This window comes from Strix aluco, chromosome 13 (genome assembly GCF_031877795.1).
Source record: "Strix aluco isolate bStrAlu1 chromosome 13, bStrAlu1.hap1, whole genome shotgun sequence".
Classification (NCBI taxonomy): domain Eukaryota; kingdom Metazoa; phylum Chordata; class Aves; order Strigiformes; family Strigidae; genus Strix; species Strix aluco.
In genome coordinates this window covers 21,860,624-21,876,985 of record NC_133943.1, presented here as the reverse complement: position 1 = coordinate 21,876,985, position 16,362 = coordinate 21,860,624, and the positions used below count along the sequence as shown (strand labels likewise).

Sequence of the window (16,362 nt, the reverse complement as noted above, 5' to 3'; positions counted from 1 at the left end):
TCCTTCTTGTGACCCACGTGGGCGAAGCTGCATTGATGCTCTCAAGCCCTCCCGTAACCTGCAAGGCTTTGGCGAGGGAACGGCAAGGCCAACCCTGGACAGCCGGCGGCAGCATCGGTGCCTATGCCAGGGTGCCTGTGCCCACGGCAGGAGAGATGCCACGGCCCCATGGCAGCTCTTCCCAGGAAAGGGGATGTGGGGATGTGTGCTGTGTCACCGCTGAGGAAACCCAGAGTGAGGCAAGAGGGGGCTCACGGCCAGGGCCAGGACAGCGTCAGGGTTGTGGCCATCCCAGCATGCGGAGGGCATCTGCGTGGGCTGAGTGGGCAAGCGGATGTTGCGGCGTGTGCGGGGAGGAAGGATGCAGGGACAGCCACATCACCCTGCCAGCGCACGGGGAGTGGGTACAGCCAGCACGGTGCTGCCAGCAGAGAGCAGCGCCCCGTGCCTGCTCTGCCTGCAGCGTGCCCGCCGCCACCGGGCTTGGCTCCCTCGGTTCCGTGAAAACAAACAGCTGGGCTGTGTGCAGTGCAAACACGGCGGCAGGCAACACAAACACCTGGCCAGCCCGGATGGGTTGTGCTGGAACCCACTGGTCCCGGGCAGGATCGAGCCCCAGGAGCAGCCTGGCATGGGGCCAGGCACCACCACGGTTGAAGTCACATTTTGGGGGAGCGTGGGTGGGCACGTGCCAGTCCCTGGGGTGCTGGTACCTGCCTTGTGGCAGATGGGCCAGGAGCTGAGGAGTTGCTGATGGATCCGGCCCCAGGGCAGGCAGAGAGGGCAACCCTCCCCATCAACCCCACTATCCCAAAGCACAACCAAACCTCCCCTGTGCCTGCTCCCTGCCCCACAGAGGACTCCCAGGGCTCCTTCCAGCCCCACAACCACCTTCACTCCAGCACCAGCAGCTGCCCAGTGGGGCCGGCCTCATCCTGCCTCCCTTTAGCACAGGCAGGAGGGGTGAAGGCAGCAGCCTGCAGCATGGCAGGGGCACAGCCATGCCAGGACATCCCAGGTGCCGAGGCATCCCCCAGAGGTGTGGCACTGGGTTCAGCTTAGGCCTCCTTGGAGACCCCAGCTCCTCCAGGAGAGGGGTGGGTGGGGACAGGGTGGTGGCAGGGGGGAGCCCTGGGAGGTTTCAGGGCTCAGGCTGGGGTCAGTGCCCAGATACTGCTTCACTGGGGTGCGATTCCCCCCAATGGATGTAAGAGCCTGACCTGAGCGGGGAGGCTGCATACCTCGGGGGGCACACGGTGTGTGTGGGGGTCACACAGCTTGGGGGGTTGCATAGGGTGGGGGAATCACAGGGCATGGGGGGGGGTCACGGGGCACAGGGGGGGCACAGGATCTGGGGGTTCACACAGTGTGATGGGGGTCACATGGCATTCACACACCATGATGAGGATTCACATGGCATGGTGGGGGTCCACAGCTTGGGGGGGTCACATGGGGGAGGGTTGTGCAGCATGGTGGAGGTCCACAGTGTGGCGGGGGTACATGGGGGGCATCACATTGGATTGGAAATCACACAGCTTGGGGGAGGTCGTACGGCATGGGGAGGGAGGGGTCACAGTGTAGCGGGGATCAGATGTGGGGTCACATGGCATTGAGGTCACACGGCGTGGAGGGGAGTCACACAGCATGAGGGGCTTCACATGGCACGGGGGGTCATATGGTATGTGGGGGGATCGCATGGCATGGCGGGGGGTCACAAAGTGTGTCTGGAGGTCAGACAGTGGGGCAGGGGTCAGACAGTGCTGGGGGTCACAATTTGGGGGGGCCTATCTGGCCAGCTGTCCCCTGGCTCTGCCTTGACTGCCCTCCTCAGCTTCAGGGCTGCCACAGGTCCCCCCACCCCAGTTCCCCTCACCCTGTCCTGTGCCCCATTGTCCTGTCCCCTAAAGGCCATCACAGTGCTCCCCAGGGTCACTCTCCTGGGGGACTGATCCTGCCCACAGGGCTGGATCCTGGCACCTGACTCTCCCCTGGCCTTTGCCTCCCAGCCATGCTCCCTGTGGCCCCCAGGCTGTGCTCCCTGTGCCTGCCAGGCTGTTTGCTCTGCGATACCAGTGTGTGCCCAAGGCAGGTGACACAGTGGCAGGGGGGGACGTGACCTTGGCTGGATTGGGGACCACGGGGAGACCCTTGGCAGCAGGACCCCAGGTGAGGAAAGCCAGGGAGGCTCTGGGACACCCAAACCTTCCTGGGGGTCCACCTCTCCCTCCTGTGGGGGCTGCCCCAGCACCGCCCCCGGCACGGGATGGTGCCTGGCTGGCAGCGGGGTGCAGGCAGGGAGGCTGTGGATGGCTGCAGGAGGTGGGCTGGGGGCAGCTGCAGAGTCTGTAGGAGGCAGAGGGAGGCAGAGGCAAGGGAGGCTGTGGCAGGCACAGGGGAACAGGCAACAGAAGGCAGCAAGGCAGAGGCAGGGAGACAGGCAGCAGGAGGCAGTAGGAGGCAGGGAGGAATGGCAGCCTGCAACCCCCCACCTTTGCCTGCTGCCAGACCTCTGTGCCAACAACCCCCCTGGCAGCTGACATGAGCCAGTGCTTCCCCCTCCCGAGGTGCAGGTCAGTCGTCAAACGCTGCCCGCGCACACCCAGCCTGGCAGGGGGGAAAATCCCATCCCCATGCAGGGACCTGCCCGGGAGCCACCGCACAGGGACGCAGCCCCTCAGCCTGGCCACCACTGACCCACCTCACTCTGCTGCCAAAGCCTTTTGAGCTGCTGATGGCCGGAGGAGGTGGAAGGAAAAACATCCAGCAAACAATTGCAAAAGTCAAGTCTGAGCAAGAAGGAGGGTGTGAGGGGGAGTGGTTGCCAAATCCGGTGGTATTCCTTGGAGACGCCAACAACAATGGCAGGAATATTTAATCATGCCTTGCAGAACCCAAACCGGCAGCAGGGCTGGGGGCTCAGGACCTCCAGGAACCAGCCATGGGCCGCGGCTGACCCGGACGTGAGCTGGGACTAACTCTGCACTCGACTGGCACTTGTGTCAGCAGCGTTTTCTGGGCCATCACCTGGGCTGAGGCCAAACACAACAAGCAGTTGCCAGCGTGGTGAAGGGGACAGAGAAGTGCTGGCAGCCTCGAACACAACAGACACAGGCTGGGATGGAGGAGACAAGGACAGTGGCCGACTAGGAGGGGATAGCGAGATGAAGCTGTGGCTGAACCAGTCAGCGTCTTCACTGGGGCACAAAGGTGGCATCATGGACAAAAACAGTCCCTGCCATCATCTCAGGCTGTCACTGCCACCCATCTCCCAGCACCAGGGGCAAGGGGCTGGAAGTCTGTCTCCTATGTGGGTGCCACCCCATCACCAAGGCCAAGAGGAGGAGGTTTCAGCTCTGAACCATGAGGTCCTGGCTCTTGCCTGATGCTCTTCTTGCAGGGTGCACTTGCTTCTCCCAAACCCTTCCCCCCTACGGCAGCGTGCCACGGCTGCACAGCGGGATGCCCCCTCTTCTTCCTCTACCAGAGACCAGTCCATAAAGTTTCCAGTCTGCTTTCCCGAAGCCATCTCCTCCCCTCCACAGTTTCAGCGCAGCCCTGACGGGATCATCAACCCCTCCCGGGCACCCACCACGCAGCCCAGGCCCACAGCGCTGGGTGTTCCAGGCTGGGGACAGGGGGGCTGGGGACAGGGGGGCTGGGGACAGGGGGGCTGGCACCCGTGCGGCCCCCGCCCCCGGCAGTCCTGGAGCGAGGGGTCCCCAAGGCTCCCCCCATCACGACGGGCTCCGGCCGGTGGGACCCCCCCCGCGGCGGCCGGGGAAGCCCTTCTCGGGGGCGGGACGGCCGGGCAGCCCCTCCCCGCCCCGCCCCGCTCCGCCCCACCCCGCCGCCCGTCGCCTTCTACCGGCCGCGGGGCCGCGCCACGGGAGAGCGGCGGCGGGAGCGGGGCCGGGCGGAGCGGAGCGGAGCGGGGCTGGGACGCGTGTGCCCGCGGGCCATGGGCGGGCGGGCGGTGCTGATCCACGCGCTGCTGGCGGCAGGTACGGGGGCGTGAGGGGTCCCGGGCACGGGGGACGCGGACCCGGTCCTGGGTAACGCGGCCCCAGCGCCGGGCACGTGGGGGGGGGTCCTGGACGCGTGTGGGGCTTGGTCCCGGGCGCGGGCAACGGGGGGAGGGTCCCGGTCCCGAGCACGGGTGGGTGCAGACGGAAAAATCGGTCCCGGTCCCGGGCGGAGGGTCCTGGGACCGAGCAGTGCGGCCCCGACCCAGGTCCTGGGTGGAGGGTCCCGGGCAACGCGGTCCCGGTCCCGTGCGGGTGCAGATGGAAAAACCGGCGCCCGTCCCGCGTGGGGGGGGGCGGTCAGCCCGCCCCGCCTGAGCCGAGCCCTTCCCCGCAGTGTGCTCGGCGGCGGCGGGCGGGCCGGCCCGGGACGAGCTGCACAACGAGGTGCTGCACAAGGGCGGCGGCGGGGCGGCGGTCCCGGCCACGGCCCCGCTGCTCGGCGGCAGCGCGGAGAAGGAGGGCGGCGGAGCGGCCTCGGGGGACGAGCTCAGCGAGCTGCCGAGAGGTACGGGCGGGCGGAGCCGCTGGGGGGGGGCTGGGGGTCGGGAACGGGGGCGGTGGGTGCCGGGGCGGGGGGCGCGGGACGGGCTGGGGGCGGTTGGACGCGGAGGGGCCGGGCTGGGCTCGGCTCAGCCCCGCGGGTGCCCCGGCAGCACCTCCGGGTCCGCTGCGGGGGAGCCCCCGGTACCGGGTGCCCACGGCAGCAGCCCTGCGGGGGGCAGCCCCTGGGCTACTAGCACGGAGCAACTGGGCTTCGGCAGCTCCTCGCCTTGTGCCAGGGGCTCTCCGTGTCCCTGAAGTCCCTGGCAAGGGGCTCCTGAGGATTCCTGTGCCTCCAACTGCTCGGCCAGACGGGAGGCAGAGCCCTTCTGAGGGGCACAGCAGCCCCCGCTTGCAGGTGCGCAGCCCCCGGCCGGTGGCCCCATGATGCCTCTCAGATGGTGGCCACGGTGGCCGGCAGCGAGGGGATCGCTGTGACTCACCCGCCGCCTACACCCGGCTGCTCCTCATACCTAGGCAGGGTTAGTCAGCCGGCAGCCCCGCTCCGGGGGCGGTGGGGACACTGCTGCTCTGTTAGGCTCGCTGGGCATTCGTTCACGCTTGACTCCTCTCCCCCAGCTCGGGACCAGAGAGTGTCCCGGGGACTCTTGTGGGGGTGGGACAGGGCTGAGGAGGGCGACCTGTACCTGTGCCTTGCACGTGTGTCATGCTGAGATCAGTAACCTGGCACCAGGAGGAGCATGCTCTGCCCTGTACAGTTCATCCTCCCTTTTTTCCTTTTTTTTTTTCTTTCTGGTTGTGCTGCAAAACTGGGCTGACCCCCTCACGTGCAAGGGGATGCAGCCCCCGGGGAACACTGCTACCCTTCCTGCTGGGAGGGAGATGCTCCAGCCTGCTGTTCTGTGCACCCCCTGAGGAGGGGACCCCATCCTAGAGCGATCAATCTTGCTGACCCTTGGCTGTGGGACAGCCTGAGGGAATGGGGATATTGGGTACTGGGGCTGCAGCCTCTCGGAACTCTCTCGATGCCTCGAGCTGAGCTATGGTCAGAAAAATCTGCCTGTTGTGTTGAAGGCACCTTCCTCTGTGCCACAGCCCCTAGAGTGTCTGGGTAGGGGGAGAGCAGCAGCATCCCCCTGCCCACCTGGGCTGGACCAGTTTTCCTACCAGCAAGACCTTCCAAATCTTCTGAGGCTGCCCTAAGGGAGGGTGGTAACAGCAGAGTGGCTTGGGGGGATCAGCAGCACTGTGTGTCCTCTGGCTGCAGCTCCGAGATAACCTGCAGGGGAGGGGACAGCCTCTGCTGCCAGCCTGGGGCAGAGCCCTGGGCCTCACCCGGATCTGGGGGTTTCTCCAAGTCAGAGTTTCCTGGAGTATCAGTTTTCTCCAGGCATAGCGTGAATGATGTTGAAATCACAAAATAACTTTGCTAGGTGCGCAACTGGTGTGCTGCCGCACGAGCGGCGCTGGTTTCGTCAGGAAGTGGCTGAGAATGAATTAGGCAGGTTACAGCTCGCCGGGTTAGACTCAGCCGCGCTCTCCTCCCCGAGCAGCACAGGGCTTAGTTCATATTTCCTCAGGCTCACTGCAGTTCAGTGCCATGGTTTGGGGGGAGCTGAAAAGTCTCTCTCAGAGCAGTGAGCGTTCTCTAGCATCTCGGTACCTTGCGAGATTAAGCTGGGGACAGATTTTTTGGGCATCTGCACATCTTAAAACTATGGCAATAACATTGCTGGTTTCGGTCTGTGTCCAGGTGAGGAGCTCGGTGCTCTGGTTCCCCACAACCCAGCAGAGATGGCTTTGCACCAAGAGCCACCAGTCTCTGCACCACAATTAAAACATACCTTTGTAATTAAGCGGAACGCTGCCCTTGCCACCTCTTTGGCTCTGCAAAACCAAAAATTAAGCCAGGCTTGCTCTCTTAATCCTGCTCTGGGTGCACAAGGCATCCTTGTACCCACAGGAAGGAGAGTCCATCAGAGCCATTAATAGGGTCTTACAAAAGACTGCACTCATCAGGGAAATAAAAGCCAGATAAAGGGGCAATTAGCAATTTTCTGTGTTCAGTGGAAACTGGTGCATACAATAGTAACATTTGAGATGGATAAAGCTCTGTTCCCTCCTCCCTGCCCCAATTCCTTTCTTTCCTTGAGAATTGTTCTTATGAATTGGAAAGGCCATGATATTTGTGAGAAGCTGGAAAAAAAAAAAAAATGGAAAAAAGCCCCCTCTGCTCGGGGGCAGATCGCTGCACAAAAGGCTGCAGGAGTGCCAGGGCTGAGTTGGCTGCAGCAACCCGGGGTTTGCTGCTCTGCCTTCTCTTTGGCTGACGCACGGAGGTGATCTGACTGCTGTCTTCCCAAATTGTTTTCCAGTTGCTTTCCTGTCAAAGCCTCAAGGCCTGGTTACTCCCAAGAAAAAAGGGAACGGGAATAAAAGAAGAAAAGGCAAAGGTCTGGGAAAGAAGAGAGACCCATGCCTGCGGAAGTACAAGGATTTCTGTATTCATGGAGAATGCAAATATATCCGAGAGCTGGGAGCTCCATCCTGCATGTGAGTTGCTGGCGTGTGCCTGTGCCGGGGGAGCCTTAGTCACGGTTCCTTCAATTCTCCAGGCCGGGCAGAGGAAGAGCAGAGGAGATATTTTTAGTGCATGTTCCCCATCCATGCAGGGACGGCTCTGACTTGGCCTCTTCCTTGTGCTTTTTGAGGAATTTCCATCCCCCACCAAAATCCGTTGTAGACTGAGACCCAGCATCCCCTGCCGGCACAGCGAGCTCCAGCAGAGCTGCTGCGCGGAGACCTGTGGCAGTGGGGGTTCAGAGGGTGGTGAGCAGGGGCTGGGAGTCTCACAGCCAAGGTCTTCTGCGGGTCTGGTTTGTGAGACCCCATCCTGACTCTGTAAGCCCTTGTCCCGCACTGCTGCCAGCCTTGGCTGAGCTCGGGGCTCCCGTGGCTGTCAGGATGCGCTGGTGCAGGCAGGAGGACGCCTCCACCATGGCACCAGCAAGGCGGATTGAGGACAGTCTGCCAAAGCCATACCCAAACTGTCCCTTGGCCCTGGTGAAGGACAGGGCTGTGTATCCCTTCTGGAGTGCAGGTAGAGAGCAGGGACTAGTTGAGGCACGTGGAGGAGAAAGCGTTTGCCTGCTGCTGGGGCACCTGTATCCAGCACTGCTACTGTGGGAAATACCCAGGGGTGCACATTTGATCCCTGCTGACGTGGGCAGGAGTTGAGCTGGCAGATATATAAGAGGCTTTGTTCTTTGCTATCAATCTTCTGAGCCACCCAGCAGCGTGCCCAGAGCCTGGGGAAGATAATAGCTCCCTGGCTTATGGTGCCCACAAGATCTCACGCCCTGCAATCCGCAGGGATCAGGCTCTGCATAGCTCCTTGAACCACTTAGTTTCCTGCTGTCTGGAAGCTGTCATGGAGTTGGGCCCTGGCATGGGGGGCTTGGGACTGCCAGCAAGAGGAGATCTCTGCTGGATCAGCTTTGGCTGGTGACAGAGTGCGATGGTGGGGTGCAGCACCCTCTGCCTGGGACTGGGACACCCAGACATCCCCTGACCACCTCTCTGCCCTTTCCAGATCCCTGGGGCCGTGAGAGTACCCAGGAGACAGGCAAGCAGGAGGGGGCCAGGGGCCAGCTGGGGCTCTCCAGCCTGGTGGTCTATCCCTGGGTGACATCCCCTCAGAGCCATCATGGCTTTTAGGAACAGCGGCCAACTGCTCCTGTCCCCTCTGATAATAAGGCCTTGTGTTGGCTAGTGTCACTTGGTTGTGGCTGCTCTTGGTGGCTGGACGCCGGTGTCACAGGGTCTCCTCGTCGTTGCTTCCTTGGGCTTGTCCCTGGAGTTCAGGGTGGGGTGAGGATGGTGCCAGGCTGGGTCCTGCACCTCTGCCTTGTGCCCAGCCTTGGTGCCGTGGCTGTGAGGTGATGTTGGCACATGGCGTTGTTGCAAGCCGGGCAGGAGGGCTGGGCTGAGACCCTATCTTGGAGATAAGCTTGAGGGTCCATGGCACTGGATATAGCGAGATATATATATATATATATCTGGTTGCATCAGTGCGCTTTGACTCACAGGGAGGTTTGGCAGCCTTGCAGCTCTCTTGGGGAATGTTATTTCTGTTACGTGAGTAACCTCCTGAGTCTGCAGGGAGGTGGCACCTCTCTGGCTGGCAGGGTGTGTGGGGACATCCTGCTCTGAGGGAAGTGCTGAGCTCTGGTCCAGCTGCCCCTCTGCTCCCTTGTGTGGGACTTCCCACTTCCAGAGACGGTCTGGGCAGCCCGGCTCTGCCCGGGGATGATTGGGAAGAGCACAGACCCCACTGCCTTCTAATTGGGGGAGTTCAACCTTTCTAGGAGTCTTCACTTGGTGCTTAGGGCAAGAGAAACGTAATCTACCAGTACCAGGGAGGTGATGGTGACACCAGACCTCCCAGCTCAGGGGAGGGGGACCAAGGGGAAGGGGTAGGGCCCTTGCTAAAGCTCAGCAAAGAGGCAGCTGCTTTCCATGGGGGTGTGAGGGACCCGGTGACCTTCTGTCCTTGATCACCACAAACCCAGTGACCTTCTGTGCTTGGTCACCACCAACCTTTAAGACTTTTCTTCTCCCCCAGATGTCAGCCAGGATATCATGGAGAGAGATGCCACGGCCTCTCGCTGCCTGTGGAGCACCCCCCGAGCACGTACGACCATACCACGGCACTGGCTGTTGTTGCTGTTGTCCTGTCCTCCCTGTGTCTCGTCATCATAGCAGCCCTGCTGATGCTCAGGTGAGCAGGATGGGGCAGAGCTGTTGGATCTGTGTCCCTGGGAAGACCACATGCAGGGGAGGGTGGCAGGGACTTCTCCATGCTCTGAGCATTTCTTTGCTTGGCTTCACAGGTGTCACAAGAGGGGTGTCTACGATGTAGAAAACGAAGAGAAAATCAAGCTGGGCATCACTGTGAATCACTGAGGATGCCAGGTGCTGGCGAGGTGAGCGCCTGGCCAGGCAAAGGGCAGTGGTGGGGCTGGTGGACATCTGGGGGCTCTGCTTGTTCACGCTGGCTGGGATCGCTGTGTGGATCCCATGCCAGAGCCAGGCAGGAACTGAGGGCAGTCTGAGCCTGGAGAAGCACTCGCTGGATTTGGCCCAAGAGCCTGGCTGGCCGTGGGGCTCCAGCCTTTTTTCCTCCCCTTCCCGCTCAAGCCCCTGTCCTCTGACACCCCCAGCCACCATCATCTCCTCCTGCTTTCTAACCTGAAGTCCCTGCTTTGCCCTGCCGTTGCATGCTTTGGGGACATTTGGCAGTGGGGAAGCGGCTTCTGTTTTTTTTCTTCCACTTGTTCTGCTCCCTCTCTGACCCTCTGAGTCACTTCCCCTCCTTAGATATTGCCTCTATTTATATATATTAAAAAAAACCCCTTCCTTTTCACTCCCACTCTGCTTACTGCTTACACCAATGTAGTGCCTTGCAGCTGGGCACAGGGGATCTTGCTGCCAGCCCCATGCGATGTTACTCTGGCTGGGCGGTGGGGTGTGCTCTGCCCCAGGGGTGGCCACGTGGCTGTGGCTGGGTGCTGGAAAGCTTGCAGACTTCCTCTCGTCTGGTCCAAACCCTGATGTTAGATGTGCCCCTACGTATTACAGCTACTTTTCTTTTTTTTAAAAAAGAAAAGATCTTTGTGCTTTGTGTCCTCACAAATGTAATGCCTTCAGAGAATTTCTGTGATGTTGGTAGTAGTGTTGGGGATAGGATTTTTAGCTGTTCATAGGAGTTGAACTTTGGGGAAGGGGATTCAGCACAAGGTTTTCATCACTGTCTGTCTGCCCTGGGGATTATTGGGGTGGATGTGTCTAGAGGGAAAAGTGCTGTGGTCCCTGAAAGGGAAGCATGGATGGGACGGGATGCTTAGCCACCGCTCCCCGGCATCCTGACTCCCATCCTCCCGGGTGGCAATGAGTGACGGCTACTGCAGGCTCTTCGGTGGCTGCGAGGGCTCTCCTGCAGGCTGGGTGGGACAGACCCCTTGGCCATGCCACGCAGGAACCACGCCGCAGGCAGAGCGGCCCGGGGCTGTGTTGTGAGCTCTCCCCGCTGTCTTGCAGGGGTCGGCACTAATGCACTTCTACCTCCTGGAAGAGGCGAGAGCCGTGGAGCCAGCGCCGGCCCTGGGAGCCCGCAGCACGGCGGGAGCTTGCTGGAGCAGCAGGAGAGCGGTGTCACTGCAGGGAGCTTCGGCTCGGGAGAGGCGCTCGCTGACCGGGCGGCTGTACGGAGGCAGGAGGGATCGGCCAGCTGGCAGCAGAGGGGCTCTCCGGCAGCTCTCCATCCACTGTGGTGCATGTCGAGGAACAAACTGTGAAAGGCGAGGAGAACGGGCTCGGGGCTTTCTGAGGTGCAGGAGGGGTGGGAGGGTAACAGCTATTTAACAAGATATTTTTCATTTTAAATTATATATTTATTTTAGATAAACTGTACATAGTATTTATATTTATTGTAGGTCTGGCCCTGCATTCTTCATGTAGGTCAAGATGACAGGGTCAGACCTCCCTTATTTTTTAAGTGCAATGTAATATTCTAATAAATAACACTTTTACAAACACTTGGGCCGTTCATTTAATGACGGAGGTGGAAAGGAATCAGACCTCTGAAGACTGCATGTAGCAACATGCCCTTCCTAGTGGGATATGTGAACAGTGGCAGAGATCTTGAGTGCGCAGCAGGCGTTGCTGGATTGGCTTGTACCATCCTTGGGGCGCAGCAGAGCAGCGTGGTGCAAAGGGATGGTGGCAGGATCTGTCGTGCAGGAGCCTGCAGTCAGTCTGGCCCCATTTGTGTTTCTTTGGAGATTTGCATCTTTGCCAGCTGGTACCCTGGGAGGGATGTGATGTTTGGGTGTCTGCTCATCACACAAAGCTGCCTCTGGTATGAGTGAAGCCACTCTGGCCACTGATCAATCTAAATGGGAGTGATTCCTGGTTTTAAGCCAGCATTTGGCTAAAAAATTGAGATGTGGACTCACACCTCCCTTGCAGGGTATCCCAGCAGTTCCTGGGGTGGCTGCAGGTACCTGGGGATGGGGTCATTCCAGTGAGCATCACTTCAGATGGTGGTTCAGGACTGATTCCTGAATTTGCAGTAAAAATAACTCCCAAATCACTTATTTTCTCTTCCCTGATCTTCCCTGAGGGTAGCTGAGATCAGGGTGAGATGCTGGCTCTAGTAGAGATCCTTGAAGCAGAGAGAAAGGGCTTCCCCCCCTTGCAGCAAACCTGCTTTCCTCCAGGCCCCTTCCCTTCAGCAGATGTCAAACCTCAGTTTTCAAAGGGGAGTGCTAAGGTACTGCTTTCCACTCCTGTTCCTACAATGTGTGCTAAAGCACACAACGAGTGAGTAGTCTGCAGAGATTTTTGGCCTACTTTAGCTAAAATTTAGCTCTGAAGTATGGAATAAGCTTTTATGTTCCCTGGGCAAAGGGTTGCTTAGGAAGTGAGTGTATAGGTTCATCCCTCTTGTACAGCTGCTAAATTTTGCAGTAGCAAAGCCTGGGGCATGGGAAGGGGGAGCACAGCACTTTGGCTTTCCAGTGCTTCCCAAGATGGAAGGGCTAAAGTGCCCAGCGATGGGAGCAGGTGGGTGACAACGGGCACCCTCATGTGTTCTCACCTGGAGAGTAAAAGCCCCAGCAGCTGCAGTGGCCTGAGTCCCAGAGCCAGGGAAACTGGTTCTACTTTCTGCAAACCTGAACCTTAACTATGTGGGAGTGCCAGTCTAATCAAGAGACTCCAAACTTTGGTCTTTTTCAATGTCTATTAAGTAAATAATGCCTCCAGCTCCTGTGCAGGAGGTCTCTGCTCCAGGTTGCCTGGCTGTGTCCCTGCCTTGCTGTGCTGCTGCTGCTCCCCTTCCCAGAGTTGTTCCCTGCTCCCGACCCGCCACCTTTCTGCCTTTCAGGGTGGGCAGCGCTGCATGCCTGGGGCTCCATGCCACCCTGGTGGGCACTGGGAATAGCTCTGCTGGAAGCCTTTTCTGCAGACAGCCTGGAGCCCAGCTGCTCTCTGCCCTCCTCTTCCCTGCAAGGCTGTTCTGGTCCACTTTGCTTTGCAGGCCAGAAGTGCAGGCTGGGCTGCCCACAGGTGATAATTTAACAGGCCAAGAGATGGGACACATTTTGGAGGTGCAGGGAGTGGGAAGCTGGCTGGATCTGTGGGCTGGCTCCCTCTGCCCCACTGGGCTGGCAAAGTCTGACAGCCCTATGGATGCTCTCTTCCTGGCTAAGGCAGAGATGAAGCCCTTGCAGCAGCTCCCCAGTTCAGTGCTTGTGGCCATGAAACAGGAGGTGCCGCAGAGCCTGGCTAGGGCATGTGGGGCTCTGCCGTGCCCAGGATGCCCACATGCTTCGGGGGGGAGGCCAGGCTGCTTGCCTAACTGTGCTTGCAGGAATGGGGTGCCAGGAAAGCAGCCTCCACCACCCAGCCATTTCCCCCGGACAGGAGCGGGCTGCTGCAGCAGCTGGCCAAGCTGAGCGCTGGCAGGGATCCTGGTGAAGGCAGGCAGTGGCCTCCAGCAGCCCCAGCTCAGCAGCTTGGCCCTTCACCCCCCTTTGGGCATGGATCCAGGAGCACAAACATGTCACCAGCCACAGCATTTCCTGACTGCCACGGTGTCAAGCCCACTTGCTGCCTCTGTCACTGACTCCATACTGTGACCTCTGGCTTCTCTCTTAGATCCCTTTGATGCCTGTGCCTGGCTTGTCTACCGATGACAAAACATGTGCCTGGCCACTAAACGCCATCACCTGGCGTGTCACCCAGCCCCTCGCCTGGGCTCACTTGGTCCCACTGTGGACAGAGACCACGTGCGTGGAGGAGAGCCCTGCAGCTTCTTGTCAGTCTCATCTCCAGAGCAAGGATCAAAGCCAGGAGACCTCCAAAATCCCAAATGTGGATTTAATAAAAAATTGCAATGTACAGCATTAGTCAGTTTAATGAACAATTCTCCCCTACCTGCCCCAGCACCTTGGCAGCTGTGCTTCAAATGCCTTTGGCCATCACAGTTGCACAGGGTTTGGATGGAGGGTGCAGCAGTGCATTGGAGCAGGGACGAGGCAGCCAAAAGGACACCCCAAAAGTGGCTGAACCACCTCTGCTGCCTCCCTTTGGAAGCAGGTGGCGGCAGTCCTGCGCACAGCTCTGGCTGATTTTCGTCCTGACAGGTTGTTGGCTTTGCCCAACTCCTCACCCAGCTGCTAAGCCCTGAGCCTGGGATGGGCTTTGCCACAGCGAGGCATCGCCCATGGGTTCATTGCCCCTGCAGAGAAGGTGACACAAATCCCCTCAGGTGCCTGCAGAGTTGGGGGCACAGCTGGCGGCCTCACACCCTGTGCAGCTGCCCTCACAGGCAGGGGGTGCAGGCAGGGGGGGACTGTCCCCCAGGTCCAGCTCTGCGCTGGACAATGCCGGGGGTCTGGCAGGCGGCAGTGCAGCGGCTGCGAAGAGCTGGGGAAGGCACTGAAAAGGGCAGCCGTGCTCTGAGAACAGGGGCTGAGTCCCTGAAGCTTGGATCCTGCACTCTGCTTTTTAACAGGAGTGTTGCAGCAGGTTCCCCTGGCCTGCCTCCGGCTGCAGAGTGGCACAGGTTCTGCTGCCTTCGCCCAAAAGGCATCTGATAATCATGATCTCAGCCCCTATCTGGACCCGTCTGGGCAAGCTCCAAGGAAAGTTCTGGGGCTGGAGGGAGCGAAAGCGATTCATTTGTGGGCAGGGGCAGGCAGCGGGGTGCTGGGGGCAGCGGGCAGCCAAAAGCTGTCACTGCAGGAGACGCAGCACTGCCACCCCCTGTGCCCCTGGCTCCCTGGGCCTCTCCCAGCCGGCTCAGCACCCTGCCTCGCCAGCATCGCAGCTTCGACCTCCCCGCGATGCTTCATGGGTCCGGGGGATCGGGCACCTCAGCATCTCCGCAGGTCGGAGGGGTGAGGCTGCGTTTGCCCGCCGGCTGGTGTTAACGAAGCACAGCTCTGGCTCTGCTTTCAGCACCCATTGGTGCTTTTTGGTCTCTCCCTGGCGCTCCCCTTCTGGGGACTTTGGGAGCCTCTCCTGGGGCGGCCGGGCCCCCCCGTGTCTGTGCCGGTGGCTCGCAGGGTGGCTGCTGGGCTCCCCAGCCCCGGCAGAGCTCCCCCGGCTCGGGCAGGGCCGGCCGGGCCGCGGCAGGAGGCGGGAGGTGCGGGCACGGAGCGGGGCACGGCCGGGCTCCGGAGCCACCCAGGGCTGCCCGGGGGACCCGCTACGGCCGGGCTCGCTGGCGGCCTCGCCCTCGGCGCCTGCCCCTCACAGCGGCCCCCGCGGGGAGACCCGCGCGGGCCCGGCCCGAAGGAGAGGCCTCGCCCTGCACATCCCAGCCGGGTGTCCCCGCCCCCGCGGAGGGACCCCGCGGCACGCCCGGCCCCGCGCATGCGCAGCAGGAGGTGTCGCCGCCGCTGCCCCCGCGCAGGCGCCGTGCGGAGACAAGATGGCGGCGCCCGTGGACCTGGAGCTGAAGAAGGTAGGAGCCGCTCTGTGGGGGGCGGCGCGGCCTTCCCGCGGCCCGGGGGGTGTCTGCCTGCGCCCCCCCCCCCCCCTCGCCCCTGCAGCCTGGGCTCCCTTCGGCCTCCGTCGCCCGGCCGCAGCCTCTGCGGGCCGTCTCTCACGGCCGCTCGCTGTTCCCTTCCCCGCAGGCGTTCACCGAGCTGCAGGCCAAGGTGATAGACACGCAGCAGAAGGTGAAGCTGGCCGACATCCAGATCGAGCAGCTGAGCAAGACGAAGAAGCACGCGCACCTCACCGACACGGAGGTCATGATGCTGGTCGACGAGACCCGCATGTACGAGGGTGTGGGGAGGATGTGAGTACCTGCCCCGCCTTGGGGGGTGCCGCAGCGGCTGCCTCGCTCCCTGCTGGGGCGGACCTGGCTGCTGCGGGGGAGCCAGGCAGTGGCCCAGGGAGAACCCCCCAGCCTTTGTGTTTAAGAGGCCTCTAGGCAGCTGCCCTGGGCAGGAGGCTCTTCCCTCTACAAAGAACATGCCAGCTTTCTCTCAGCATGTTCATTTGTTTAATTTTTCTCATTGTCTTTCATTTTGACTTCCAGCAATCTGCCTGAGAATGCAGTGAGACTTACTGAGCTTTATCTCTTGGGGTTAGCTACCACCTGCCTTGAAGAAACACTAATAAATGCTATTGGCTTTCTGTGATTTTGCTTGCTGGCTCTGCTCCTGGTCATGATGGTCTTGTCTGCCATCTCTGTGAAGTTTGTAATCTGGACTAGCGGAGCAGCATTCTAATGTCAGACAGCATTTGTGAGAAGGCTCTCACAGATCTGTCCATCTTCAGTCATTTCCAGTGTAGTTTACATAAGACTCCTTGGAAAACCCCTGTGCACAGTTCATGTGCTCAGGCTTTACTTGAATAAATGTTCTACAGGAATGCCCTTTGCAGTATCGTGCCAGGGAATGGATCTAACTGGCATTGCCTGGATTTTTTTAAACCCTTGGACATGGGCATAAAGCTTATATGGGTAGTCCCAGTGCACTCATAAAAATGTGCTTCCTTGTATTGGATGGCTGTCAAAAGAAACACCTTAAACCTGAAGTAATGTGTTTTGATTAACTTCCACAATGCACTGCTTCAGCAGCCTCTGATACAAGACCATACAAGTGGTTTCAAATCTGAAATGTGCTTACTTGATAAACATCACACTAGATTTCTGTGTTTCTGATTTGAGAGTGCTGTGATTTTTCTCTTGTCTCTTGTGAGTTGGGTAACACTGATGACTGGTCAGCTCGGGATGGGGTTTTGCGAAACACTGAAT

General features: G+C 60.1%; 2 protein-coding genes across 3 annotated transcripts in view; both read left to right on the top strand.

The window, feature by feature from the left end:
• The first annotated feature begins 3,903 nt into the window (after positions 1 to 3,903).
• Positions 3,904 to 11,120, top strand: HBEGF (heparin binding EGF like growth factor). The gene is made up of 6 exons (XM_074838743.1): positions 3,904 to 4,001; positions 4,360 to 4,530; positions 6,902 to 7,079; positions 9,151 to 9,306; positions 9,419 to 9,511; positions 10,626 to 11,120. Exons 1-5 carry the CDS (start codon positions 3,959 to 3,961, stop codon positions 9,489 to 9,491), a joined length of 621 nt encoding a protein of 206 aa, XP_074694844.1. The 5' UTR covers positions 3,904 to 3,958; the 3' UTR covers positions 9,492 to 9,511; positions 10,626 to 11,120.
• Positions 11,121 to 14,960: 3,840 nt separating this feature from the next.
• PFDN1 (prefoldin subunit 1) overlaps positions 14,961 to 16,362 on the top strand; it is a 33,425-nt gene continuing 32,023 nt past the window's right edge. Inside the window, exons 1-2 of one of the 2 annotated variants that reach the window (XM_074838803.1) lie at positions 14,961 to 15,060; positions 15,233 to 15,378. In XM_074838803.1, the coding sequence (XP_074694904.1) occupies positions 15,028 to 15,060; positions 15,233 to 15,378 (179 nt within the window). In that variant the 5' untranslated portion in view covers positions 14,961 to 15,027. Of the gene's footprint in view, positions 15,061 to 15,232; positions 15,400 to 16,362 lie in introns of both variants that reach the window. The other variant, XM_074838802.1, reaches the window with a different exon arrangement.